Source organism: Halichoerus grypus, chromosome 15, assembly GCF_964656455.1.
Source record: "Halichoerus grypus chromosome 15, mHalGry1.hap1.1, whole genome shotgun sequence".
Taxonomy (NCBI): domain Eukaryota; kingdom Metazoa; phylum Chordata; class Mammalia; order Carnivora; family Phocidae; genus Halichoerus; species Halichoerus grypus.
Genome location: NC_135726.1, coordinates 17,716,031 through 17,728,752, shown reverse-complemented (window position 1 = coordinate 17,728,752; position 12,722 = coordinate 17,716,031). Strand labels below are relative to the sequence as shown.

Below are 12,722 nucleotides of genomic sequence, written 5' to 3'. Positions count from 1 at the left end.
TATATGTCAACTATACTTCTATTAAAAATAGAGGGGTGCCTGGGTGGCTCAGTCGTTAAGCGTCTGCCTTTGGCTCAGGTCATGATCCCAGGGTCCTGGGATCGGGCCCCGCGTCGGGCTCCCTGCTCTGTAGGAAGCCTGCTTCTCTCTCCCACTCCCCCTGCTGTGTTTCCTCTCTCGCTGTGTCTCTCTCTGTCAAATAAATGAAATCTTTAAAATAAATAAATAAATGCCATTTAAAACAAAATAGAAAAAAGATAGGGGATAGGTAAAAAAAAAACAACTGAGGAAATAGTGATAGAAGAAAAGTATTTGTGATAACTAAGACGGAAAAACTCAATATCCAATTTGACAAAGAATAGACTTTTTCCTACAACTTGTATAGATGTAAAAGGCAGTTTGCTATGAAGATACACGGATCATAAGCTCTATCACTTGGAAAAACAATGTTTGGTTTCACTAATTAAGGAAATACAGTAAAAAAACCGTGAGGTTCCATTTTATCCCCACAGAACTAACTGAAATGAATAAAATGGATGAACAGTGGTGTTGAGGGTGCGTGGGTGAGCAGACGCACTTGTGGTTTTATTGGTGACAATTTAATTTCTCCACTTCAACAGTTGAACCTCTGCTGCGTGCTAGGTCTTGAAGTGGCTCTGGCAGATGTTTAGTGAGCCCTTGCAATGTGCTAGATGCTAGTGATTGGAAGATGAATGAGACAGTATCCAGGCCCCAAAGGCTTTTTGGTGTGGTGGGGAGACTGAAAAGAAAATAAGACATTTCAAGGGCCATTTTGCCTTAACTCCTCTTCTTGGGGCTCAGGCTACCTGGCCCGGGTCCTCAAAGCCTACCTTTGTGTGGACACAGGATCCTCCTCAGGGGGTTCATGGTCTAATGGTAAAGATATTACAGGGGTATCTATAACTGGCATTTGAAGAAGTAGTAAATGACTTGGTGGAGGGGGGTTTGGGAATCCCAAGGAGGACAAGTTACTGCTGGCAGGGCTGGGGGCCCCAGCAAGGGCTTGCCTTGCTTTACCCTGCTCATTTCCAGCTGAAGTTCAGCCTGGCTGCAGAGCTTCTTTTTATGAGCACAGGCCACTCAATGCTGCCCACTTTTCCACTTGCCTTTTTGCTTGGCCCTGCAACTAAGATCACTGGCTACAGGGGCTTTGTGTTGGGCTGTGTCCATCCCTTGGGACACCACACAGATTCTTGGGGCTTAGATGCCAACCGTGTATCCATAACTACTTGGTGGTGGTGATTTGTTTGGCCAGGCCTGGTGGACATCAGATATTTGAGGACCTGAATGCCACAGAAACACTACTGTCCTGGATGATGAGTGTGCTGGGGGGAGCCCTGTGGATGCCATAGGTGCCCTTTGGCCACGTTAGCCCTCCATGCTCCCATGAGGGAGCAAAGACTATTGTGCCCCCCTGGCTGGAGTTGGGACTTGCTGAGGCTCATAGGTAGTCAATATGGGGCAGAGTTTCTTCCTATATTTTTCTGGACCCGCAGAACCCCTGGGCATGAGCTTCTGGGCAGTGTGGCAGGTACCTGGCTCTTGTGATTTATCTTACACATTTATTGAAATGATCACTGAACAAAGCAGAACAGTTGTCTCCTACTAAGAGGCAGAGAATCTCAGTCCTACAGGAGATAGGAGCTTTCCCTTCATTTTCATGATCCCGATTTTGAAGAAACCTTTCTCCTTTCTTTCATGAGTCTGTTTGAAAATGTCCAGAGCTCAAGAGCTTGCCCCTTTTGTTTCCACAGTGTGATCCATGTTGGACAAGAGTTTTAGAATTGATCTTGGGGTGCCTGGGTGGCTCAGTCGGTTGAGCATTTGCCTTCAGCTTGGGTCATGATCCCGAGGTCTTGGGATCCAGCCTTGCAGAGCCTGCTTTTCCCTACTCCCTACCCCCACCCCCGCCACCCCCCGCTCATGCTTTCTGTCCTTATCTCTCTCTCAAATAAATAAATTTAGAAAAATCTTTATAGAATTGATCTCAAATCTTCCTCCCTCTGCTTTTATTCACTGGTCCCACTTTTGTCCTTGGACATTTCCTGGGAGCCCATCACTGTCTGCTGTTTGCATAGGGATGAGATAGGAGGTTCTTTGAGGGGATGGACTGGAACTGAGACTAGTAGGTGAGGAAAGTGTCCAGGTGTCCATAATCTGCGCTATTGTCTTGTCTCTGGCTCCTGAGTGGCTCACCCTTTCTAGGCCTCCAACATCTCCAAGGTCCCTGGGAAGAGCAGCTGATTGAGGGTAGCTCACTCAGGCTCCTGCTTGCCTTAGGCGGGGCGGTCAGCACTACATTCCCCAAAAGCCATGATTTGCTGTTAGTAGTAGGGTGATAGGCCAAATGACTCCCCCATTAGTGACTCCCAGTGATGGTCCCTGCCCCTGTACCCGGGACCTACATGACCAGCACTGACAAGTGCCCTCTGATTCCTCTGCAGGAGCTGATTGACCTCAAGATGCTTCAGTGCAAGAGAGTTGTCAATGGTGAGTGCTGTTCTGGTCCCAGGATTGTGTGTGCGCCTGGTCAGGCCCAAGCAGCACTAACTACCCGTGCCCTTGCCTGGGGTGACAGTATCCTTCCAGTGTGCCTGGCTGTGTGGTTTTGTGGATCATGTGCCCCCTTGACAACAGTCACTACTCTCCAGAGACTCTGACAAAGAGCCAAATGTGAGATAGGCTGAACATACCTTCCACCCACAGGCTTGCTGGCTTAGAAATTGATAGGTTTCGTAGTCAGGGGGGCGCCCCTAAAAGCTCTGGGGTCAGGATGGCTTCAGCATTGTTCCTGGCTCTGTCACTCACTAGCAGTGTGACTTGGAGCAAGTCATATGACATCTCTGCCTCCATTTCTTCAGCTGTAAAATGAAAATCAAAACCCCTGCTTTACTTAAATCATAGGGTTGGAGTGATAATCAAATAAGATAAGGTACATGTAAGTACTTTGCAAATAGAAGTGGTTGTGCTAAATTGTGGTTTTGCTTGTGATTTATTGATGAGGCTGATTCTGTTTTGATTAGAGTTGTGGTATTGTTTGAGGTTTTTTGAAATGTGTACACATTTGTGAAATCTTAATGTCAGTTCAGTAGAAGTTATGACTCAATTTTGTCTTTAATTGTTTTAGATGTATATTTTTTTGTTATGAAAATTTATTTTCACAGACCCTTTATATAACCTAGAGGATGAAAATCCCCCATAATCCCATTATTTGAAAAAGTAATCACTAAGAGGAATAATGCATATTTTTTACACATTGAGTAAAGCATATATATAAAAATAGAGCATGTTTCTGTGTATGCCCTCCCTAGGGATCATGCTCTGTATATTTTGCCCCTGACTTTTTGTACTAGGACCTTTTCCCATGTTAGTACCTATAGGTAACTGTCAGAATTGGTTTCATCAGTGCTTTAATGGGGTTTCCAATATTTTGCTGTTATAAATAAAGCTGTAGTATAAACACACTAGGTTTTTGTGGTTCTTCTCTCAGACTTCCTCCTGCTAGTCATGAGCCTGTGCTGTTGGAATTCACTTCCATTGCCTCTCCCAACATGTCACCACTTGGACCCTACCTTTTTAATCTTCTAATCTGTTTAGTGCTGGGTTGATAATAACAGCTTCCATTTATGGAAGTGCTTTACATGTATGAAAGATCTCATTTATTTTTGAAAATAAATGCACAGGGTAAACCTAGTCTCTCATCTGCCACATTGGATCTCTTTCATGTGGCAGTCATCTTTGAAGCTAATAGTGCTGGTACCTACTGTAGTGCTTTATTATGAAGAAAATATGAAATTCTTATTATTTGCAATAGTTATGTTCTTTTTTTTTTTAAGAGTTTATTTATTTGACAGAGAGACAGCGAGAGGGAACACAAGTAGGGGGAGTGGGAGAGGGAGAAGCAAGCTTCCCGCGGAGCAGGGAGCCCGACGCGGGGCTCGATCCCAGGACCCTGGGATCATGGCCTGAGCCAAAGGCAGACGCCTAACCGACTGAGCCACCCAGGTGCCCCTGCAATAGTTATGCTCTATAAAATTGCTTTGAACACCAGATTAGCAAATACTGAACCATTGCTCTTAGGGAAAATACAAGATTAGGTTCCTGTGAGCCTCGGGTTACAACAATTTCACTAACAGATCAGTACATAACCTTGTTTTATGTGTGATTCTATTTAAACATTGAACTCACAGTCAGCAGTACTCTAATTTCATGTTTGAACAAAGGTTGTTTGACATGGATTTTCTCCCTAAGGCACCCCACAGCCTTCTTGTGCTTAGGAGCACTAGAGAGCACTTCGGCTCTGTGCTTGGGGCCATTTTCAACAGCGAGAGCAACAAAAGCAAATGCAAAAAAAAATGTGGCATTAAATATACCACCATAAGGACACTTTATTTACAGTGTGAGAGCTGAAAGAAGAAGGTAGAGCCTTGCCTTGTCTGACCTCAGCTGGGAAGGCATGCATCAGGTGACTGACTTTTTTTGCAGTTCTACATATGTCTGTGAATGACCATGAAAATGGCATGAGTATTGACTTTGGGGTTACAGATGCATTTTAGCAAGCAGGCAAATTTGCAAGTACGTAAGTACACATAATGAGGGTTGATTGTAATAGAGTGAATCTCCACTCACAGTACCTAGCACATGGTAAATAATTAAGAAACAGCAACTTTCCTCAACTTCAGAGTGACACTGGGAAAATTTGGGCCAAACCTGAAATACAGACAAGATACCACGTGTGTACATTTTTTTTCAGTGTTTTAAAAATTATGAAATATAAACACTACACCAATGAAGTGCATAAAACAAAAGCATGTGGTATAACAAATAACTGTAAAGCAACCAGCATGTAACTACCATCACCTAAGTCAGGGACTAGACCATCATCAGCACCTCAGAAGCCTCCATGTGCATACCGATTTCTTTGAAGAATTATGTACTTCCAGCATCCCTTTTTCCCCTTCAAAGTGATATTTTTGCTGTGTTTTCTTCCAGGGTTAGGCTAGATTGAACTTCCTTTCTTCATTGAGTGGCCCAGTGTGTTTGTGTTTTCTTGCAGAGGTGCTCAGCACAGTGGACTTTGTCGCCCCTGATGACCGAGTAGTCTTCCGCACCTGCGAAAGAGAACAGAACAGGGTTGTCTTCCAGATGGTATGAGATCCCAGGGGCTGAGCGCCCTCCCAAGGGTTACTCATCCTTAAATGCCTGGGCTCCGTTGCACAGTGGTGGTTTCCTGAGACTCTGCTTCAGTGTTTTTCAAAGATTTGTTCATGAGTGTTCACACTGTCAGAGACAATTTAAGGAAATCAAGCTTTAGCACTCTGTTACATGTCTCCAGTGTCAAATATAATTTCCTTAGTTGTAGGAATTGTCTGTTTGGCATAACTTAGATATTTTTACCCCCTAGAATTGGTTATTCAATTCATGTTCTTTGTTCTTTGTATAGTCTGTATATATTTCCCATAGAAAGAAAATTAGGTTTCCTCAAGAGCAGTTAATTTACGTTAGGCTTGTAATGACTCCATAGCACTCTTCTCTCACTTCGGGAATTTCTTGGTGCTTTTTCAGAAATAGATTCTGCATGATGTTTAAGTTTTTAAAAGATTGGTAATAACAACGGGTAGACATATGATAAAGCAAACATAGCAAAATATTAATTGTAGAATGTAAGTGGTGAGTATATGAATGAATGTTCACTATAAAATTTTGTCAACTTTTTTGTATGTTAGAAAGTAATTACAGCATTGAGGACATTTTCTAGGCCTTCCAGGTCCAGTTTTTGCCTCCGACAGTGAGCTAGTTCAGTGGGCTGGCTGTTTAAGAGAACGCCAGCCAGACTCTACTCGCTGAAGTGTGCGTGCATGCGCACACGTGTACGTGGGGTCATAGATGTGTTTGTCTGTGCGTCTGTGCACGTGTACCTGTGTCATGGGTGGTGGTTGATGGAGCCTCTTTGTTTCTAGGGGACTTCAGATGCGGAGCGAGCTCTTGCTGTGGCCAGACTTGTGTAAGTTCTTCTCTCTTTGGGACTGCCTTTGCCTCTCCTGTGGGCTGTGAAGCTTTACTATTTCTGGTGACCCTGAAGGCGACCACCCTTCTGTCTCTTAGCTCTCTACCTTCTCTTTCCAGGTTAAGAGTGTCTGGTTTTTTTTTCTCTGTTTTTGGCATCTGAGGGCTGGCCTGGGACTCATGTGTACCCATGTACCCAGATCCCAGATAACGTCTGTTCAGGCAACTATTTTTTAGTGTTTATTCATGAAGCTCCCTTTCCAGGGATTCTTATGACTATGAGCCCTAAGGTTTTGAGTCTCATGAAGTGTAGGGTAAGGGTTATTACTGCCTAAATTAATGAAGGCAGGAGAGTACTGTGGTTAAGGAGATGGGCTTTGGAGTTAGACAGACCTGGGTTGGAATTCTGGTTGCTGCTTGCTGAGTGACCTTACATAAGTTACGTAACCATACTTTAACTAGGGGAACTTAGTTTTCTTATCTAGGAAGTGGGACCAGTAGTACTACCTACCTCTGGCATTATAGGTGTTGGTAAATGAGATAATTCACGTAAATGTCTTCGCAATATGTGGTATGTCGTGAGGGATTAGTGTTAGCTATTATTATTATTATTAATTACAGTAGCACTGAGAAGGAACTCAGGCATTAGTTACAGACTATTAACTGTATACACACCAGAGGATGAGCTAAGGGTCCTTTCCACATCTGAAAATTGTTTGGAGTAAACCAACTGTGCAGCCCAGCAAACAAAGGCAGTCCCGTAACTTCTACTAGAACCAGTGCTCTGGGAACGGGCTCTTGTATTCATGTCACTTCTGTGCGTTGACCAATGGCTTTCACTACCCAAGTCAGAACTGGAACTCTGGGATCAAGTTCAATGTGGCTCAGTATTTGGATTATCTGATATAATTCCCAAGTAGCAAAGTCCTCTACAAGTAGCCCGTTGTAGATGTTTGAGCACAATATGCTCTTCTTCTTGAACTCTGCTCAGGGAAAGCAGTTGCACCTTTCAGAGACCAATTTTCTCACCTTCTATCACTGAGGGTTGGCATGTTTAATAGGGCCAGGGACATGGTAAGAGGTTCATGAGCACAGATCCATGCCTTTGACTCTAAATTCTCTCCTCAAAGTTGGATCTTTATTATAATCTTCTCTACCTCATGTTTTCCCAGGGAAAATGATGTGGCTGGTATTGATGTAAACATGGGCTGTCCAAAAGAGTATTCCACCAAGGTAAACTGATTTCTTTTTTAAATTAAAAAATTTTTTTAAAGATTTTGTTTATTTGTCAGATAGAAAGAGAGCAAGAGCAAGAGCGTGAGCACAAGCAGGGGGAGAGGCAGGCAGAGGGAGAAGCAGGCTCCCTGCCGAGCAAGGAGCCTGATGTGGGGCTCGAGGACCCTGGGATCATGACCTGAGCCGAAGGCAGACGCTTAACCGACTGAGCCACCCAGGCGTCCCTAAACTGATTTCTTTATATACCTCACAAATACAGGGTACAGAGTAAAGGCAACTAACAAGACATTACCTGACTCTGGACTAGATCCTATACTAGATGGAGAAAATGCTCAAAAGGATATTGTTAGGTCAACTGGCAAAATTGGACTATGGGCCATAGAAGATTTCTATACTGATAGAAATATTCTATCAGTATAAGTTTTTGAAGTTGATAACTCTTCTATGGTTTTGTTAGAATATCTCTATTCTTTTTTTTAAAAGATTCTATTTTTTTAGGGACACTTGAGTGGCTCAGTCAGTTAAACGTCTGCCTTCAGTTCAGGTCATGATCACAGGGTCCTGGCATCGAGTCCCACATCAGGCTCCCTGCTCAGCAGGGAGTCTGCTTCTTCCTCTGCTCACCCTCCCACCCCGCTTTCGCGTGCTCATGAAAATAAATAAAATAATATGGCTTAAATTAAAAATAAAGATTTTAGTAAAGATTTTATTTTATTTTTTTAATTTTAATTTTTTTTTTTTTTTGTTTTAGAGAAAGAGTGACAGCAGGGCAGGGGGGGAGACATAGCAGAGGGAGAGAGAGAATCCCAAGCAGTCTCCACGCCCAGCGTGGAGCCCAGCGTGGGGCTTGATCTCACAACCCTGAGATCATGACCTTAGTCCAAATCAAGAGTCGTACCTTCAACCAACTGAGCCACTCAGGTGCCCCTAAAGATTTTTTTTTTTTAAGATTTATCTATTTATTTTAGAGAGAGTGAGAAAGAGTGCATGGGGGGAAGGGGAAAGGGAGAGGGAGAGGAGAATATCAAGCAGACTCCCTGCTAAGCGTGGAGCCCAATGTGGGGCTTGATCCCATGACCCCGAGATCATGACCCAAGCTGAAATCAAGAGTCAGACGCTTAACGGACTGAGCCACCCAGGTGCCCCGCCCATAAAGATTTTATTTTATTTTTATTTTATTTTTTAATTTTTTAAAAAGATTTTATTTATTTATTTGACAGAGAGAGACACAGCGAGAGAGGGAACACAAGCAGGGGGAGTGGGAGAGGGAGAAGCAGGCTTCCTGCTGAGCAGGGAGCCCGATGTAGGGCTCGATCCCAGGACCCTGGGATCATGACCTGAGCCGAAGGCAGATGCTTAAGGACTGAGCCACCCAGGCGCCCTAAAGATTTTATTTTTAAGTAATCTCTATACCCAACGTGAGGCTCAGACGCACAACCCTGAGATCAGAGTTGCACGTTCTACCGACTGAGCCAGCCAGGTGCCCCAAGAATATCTCTATTCTTAGAAAATACACACAAATATTTAGTTGTAAAGGGCTGTGATACAATGTAACTTACCTGTAAGTGGTTCAGGAAAAATTTTATTTACATACACATACACACCTAAATAAACACAAAGCACTCATGCCTGAGTAATTAATGACGTAAATGTTAAAAGAAAAAATTGTGAACAGGGCTTTGTTTTTTCATGACTAAAACCAAGATGTACACTAAAAAGAATAGAGGATGTAATACATGTGTGCCCGTTGTCATATCAGAAGATCAGAGCAGAGTGCTAGGGCAGCTTGGAGAAAGGAGTGGAAAGGCAGCCCTTAAATTAAGTATCTTCTACGGAGATGTGGTCCTTGATGAGGGGATCTGGGACCCTGCAGGCAGAGGGAGTGTCACAGGCAGGGGCCCTGGAGAGGCCAGCATGAGGCAGAGGCAGAGAACCTTGATTTGACTAGAGAGTTGGGGCGTGGAAAACGAAGAGGAAGCAGAAGAGCACAGGATTGAAAACCTTGGTTAGGACCAGATTAGCGGAACTTGGACTTTTGATATTTCTGCCTTTTGGAACAGAGGAGCCATGTGATCAGAAACTTAGTTTCCTTCCCCAGGGGAAACCAGCGTTACTAGTTTCTTTGTGTGTCTTTCCAAATATATTCTGTGATAGAAATACTTAGAAATACTAATTTGAAAGCCATGTCTGGTAGATTCGAGTGGAAATGGGCTAGGGGTAGGGACACAGATTTAGGAGATGAGTGTCCTGGCGGAGAGAGGAGAAGTGAAACTAGAGCAGCATTTGATAAGACTTGGCTGGCAGTTGATTGGACGGGGTGGGGGGAGGTAGAGTGAGTGTTTGGGGTAGAGGGAGGAAAGACCAGTAGCCAGGAGGACAGTTTGTCTTCCACATGATTGGGACTGCTGGAGGAAAAGCGTGTTTGGGGCAGGTAACAAGGACAGCTTGGGGTTGGCTGCATGTGAGGCACCAGAGGGAGTCCTGTGGGGCTGCTGCTGGGAACCTTATCACAAGATGTGCGGTCAGGGTCTGCAGTGTAGACATAGCAGATGTCCCCGTGGATCCACCGCCCAGAGTCAGCCACTCTGTTCCCTGGAGTTACGTGGCTTGGGGATGTTGGCTTTAGGCCAGGAGGCCAAAGATTACTTGAAGGAAAGGCTTTTTGGATGCTTGAAAACCACAGGGCCTTGTAGATAGCTACCTCAAGGAATTATGGAGGTTTGAAATTGTCTATGAGGAGTTGAAAACTTGGGACCTTGTTTTGCTGTCTTCTAATTACTCCTTTGTACTTCTGAGATATGTGAAGAGCAGAGTTTAAATTATTGGCATAATCTCCCTGATACATTGTGGCATGGAAAAGCAAGGAGCCAATTTAGATATGGTATACCACCATTTATATATGAGGGATGATATTTATATATGTTTACATTTCTATTCATAGAATCTATTTGGAAAGACACACAAGAAGCTAGTGACACTGGTTTTCCCTGGGGAAGGAAATCAAGTTTTTATTTGGTTTGGCATAAGGAATAAATTCCCATTGTAGGGGTGCTCCTCAGAATAGCTACCATCTGGCACGGCACTGGCCCTGACCAGTCAGAACAGGTAGCTACCAGTGTGCTATACCCGTACATCCCCCTGAAGAGCCACTCTCTTCTCATGGTTCGAAAATTGAAGCCTTATGAAAAGTATAAATTGAAAAGTTTTCCGTTTCTCAGGGAAGGGGAGTTCTTACTTTTTACCCTTTTGAACCTTTAAAATTTTTAACGTGTTACGTATTCAAAAAAGCAAATAAGTTAAATAGAAAGGAAGGAAGGAAGGAAATACTAATTGACAAAGCCATTGTTGTGGAAGGACTGGATTTTAGATCCTTTGATTTCCACAAGGAAGGACTGTGACTGTGTGTGAGGTGGACGAACGGAGCCGGGGGTGAGCAGCCAGGGCTTCCTTAAGGCTTCTGAGGTTTGTATTTGTGGCCAAGGTAGACCAGGGCTGGTAGCTCCTCCACCCTTCCCAGTCTCCTCTGAAATGCAGGCTCTGCCTGGGCGAGTCTGCGGTGGTTCAGGGTTCTTGGATTCTAACCTGTCACCCTTAAATATGAAATTAAACTGTAATAAGTGAACTTCACACTTCTGAGCACATCCTGTGAGCATTCATTAGTATGCAGTCTATGTACTGACAAGGGATTTATTTATTGGATTTGGTTTTTTTCCCTTTACCTCATTTTTTGACGGGTTCAGCTTTGTAAAGGTCCTCCCCTTTCCGGATTATTAAGGTAATTCATACCATTGTCCAGAACTTGTGTGATATAGGAAAGTATAAAAAAAGACCAATCATCAACAATCCCACCATCAAGAGGCAGCTACTGTTGTTAATGTCAAGAATTAAGTGGCTCCTCGGGTTGTTGGTTTCCGTTAGCTGGGGCTTTTGCTAGAGCTTGACGTCAGTCTGGAGGATTGTTGCTGGCAGGGAAGAGGAGCCTGGGCAGGGTTTTCAGGTTATGTTCCTCTAAGTGGCTTTGCTGGCAGTGAAGGTACCAAAGCAAGTGCTGGGAGGATAGGACGAAGGTGTATTGGATTTCATTCCAAAGGGAGAATAATCCATTGCTTTCTTAAGGGCTTGCCATACTGTGCGGTTTAGTTTATTAAGACCCTGAGACCCTGGGTAGGGAACAGGCACTCCTGAGGAACGTTTGTGGAACCTACTTGTAGCTAGATCTGTGGGTTTTGCTAAGAGGATCAGAGTGATGACTTTTAGAATTCATCCAACTCTGATCCCTGACATTATGGGCCTGGATGCTGCTGCTTCCTACTTGACTAGAAGTGCCAATTGCCAGTGAAGCTCGGTCTGTTGGCTGTGAGTCCCGGGGTGGTGCCGGCTTGCCACACCATGTTGCCATACCATGGGGAGGGACCACCCTTCTCCAGCTATAAGAAGACCCTCTGTGTGCTTTTCCTTAGGGAGGAATGGGAGCTGCTCTGCTATCAGACCCTGACAAGATTGAGAAGGTAAGTCCTGCAGGAGTGAAAGCAGAGGTCCTTACACATGCCTGTGAACTAGAGTTGTCCTGGAACACACACCCACCCTCACCTGCCTCCCCCCCTGCAAGATTTAGTGAATCAGTTACTCACTCCACCTGGAGTCTGTGTTTTGTTTTGTTTTTTAAGATTTATTTATTTGAGGGGCGCCTGGGTGGCTCAGTCAGTTAAGCATCTGCCTTTGGCTCAGGTCCTGATCCCAGGGTCCTGGGATTGAGGCCTGCATCAGGCTCCCTGTCCAGTGGAGAGTCTGCTTCTCCCTCTCCCTCTCCCCCTGCTTGTGCTCTCTCTCTCACTCACTCTCTCTCTCTGTGAAATAAAAAATCTTTAAAAAAAGATTTATTTATTTGAGAGAGAGCACATGAGCAGGAGGGGCAGAAGGAGAGAGAAAGAGAATCTGAAGCAGACGGAGTTTCATCTCACAACCCCGAGATCACCACCTGAGCTGAAACCAAGAGTTGGTCACTTAACTAACGGCGCCACCCAGGCACTCCCCCCTCCCTTTTTTTTAAAGTAAGCTCTGTGCCCACCATGAGGCTTGAACTCATGACCCCGAGATCCAGAGTTGCATGCGTTACTGACTAAGTCAGCCAGGTACTCCTGGAGTCTGGAAAATTTTTGAAAGGCTTCCCATTGACTGTGACATACAGCCAGGTTTGGGAACCCCTGAGCGAGCGTACAGCAGCCTTGGAGTTCCTCAAAAGCCCAGGGCTTAGGGGCATGTCAACTGAGAGCCGGGGCCTTGAGGAGTCATTTAGAGCCTCCTGTGTATGGCCTGTCTCCCTTCTGAGAAGATCATGAGAGCATACGCCAGGCTACCTGTGGATTGTGGACAGACTCAGTTGTGTTGGGGTGTGGGGATGGCCTCTCCCAGGGGGCTTGCTGAGAGCAGCAGTGGGTCTCCTCCCTACTGGTGGAGTC

At 44.7% G+C, this 12,722-nt stretch overlaps 1 protein-coding gene across 7 annotated transcripts in view; it reads left to right on the top strand.

Moving 5' to 3' along the window:
* Nucleotides 1-12,722, top strand: part of DUS2 (dihydrouridine synthase 2) — a 49,188-nt gene that overhangs the window by 21,339 nt on the left and 15,127 nt on the right. For 6 of the 7 annotated variants that reach the window (XM_036114979.2, XM_036114982.2, XM_036114975.2 and 3 more), the window contains 5 exons: nt 2,466-2,511; nt 5,078-5,169; nt 5,982-6,025; nt 7,200-7,260; nt 11,724-11,771. In XM_036114979.2, coding sequence (XP_035970872.1) covers nt 2,466-2,511; nt 5,078-5,169; nt 5,982-6,025; nt 7,200-7,260; nt 11,724-11,771 — 291 coding nt within the window. The remainder of the gene's footprint in view (nt 1-2,465; nt 2,512-5,077; nt 5,170-5,981; nt 6,026-7,199; nt 7,261-11,723; nt 11,772-12,722) is intronic. The other variant, XM_036114980.2, reaches the window with a different exon arrangement.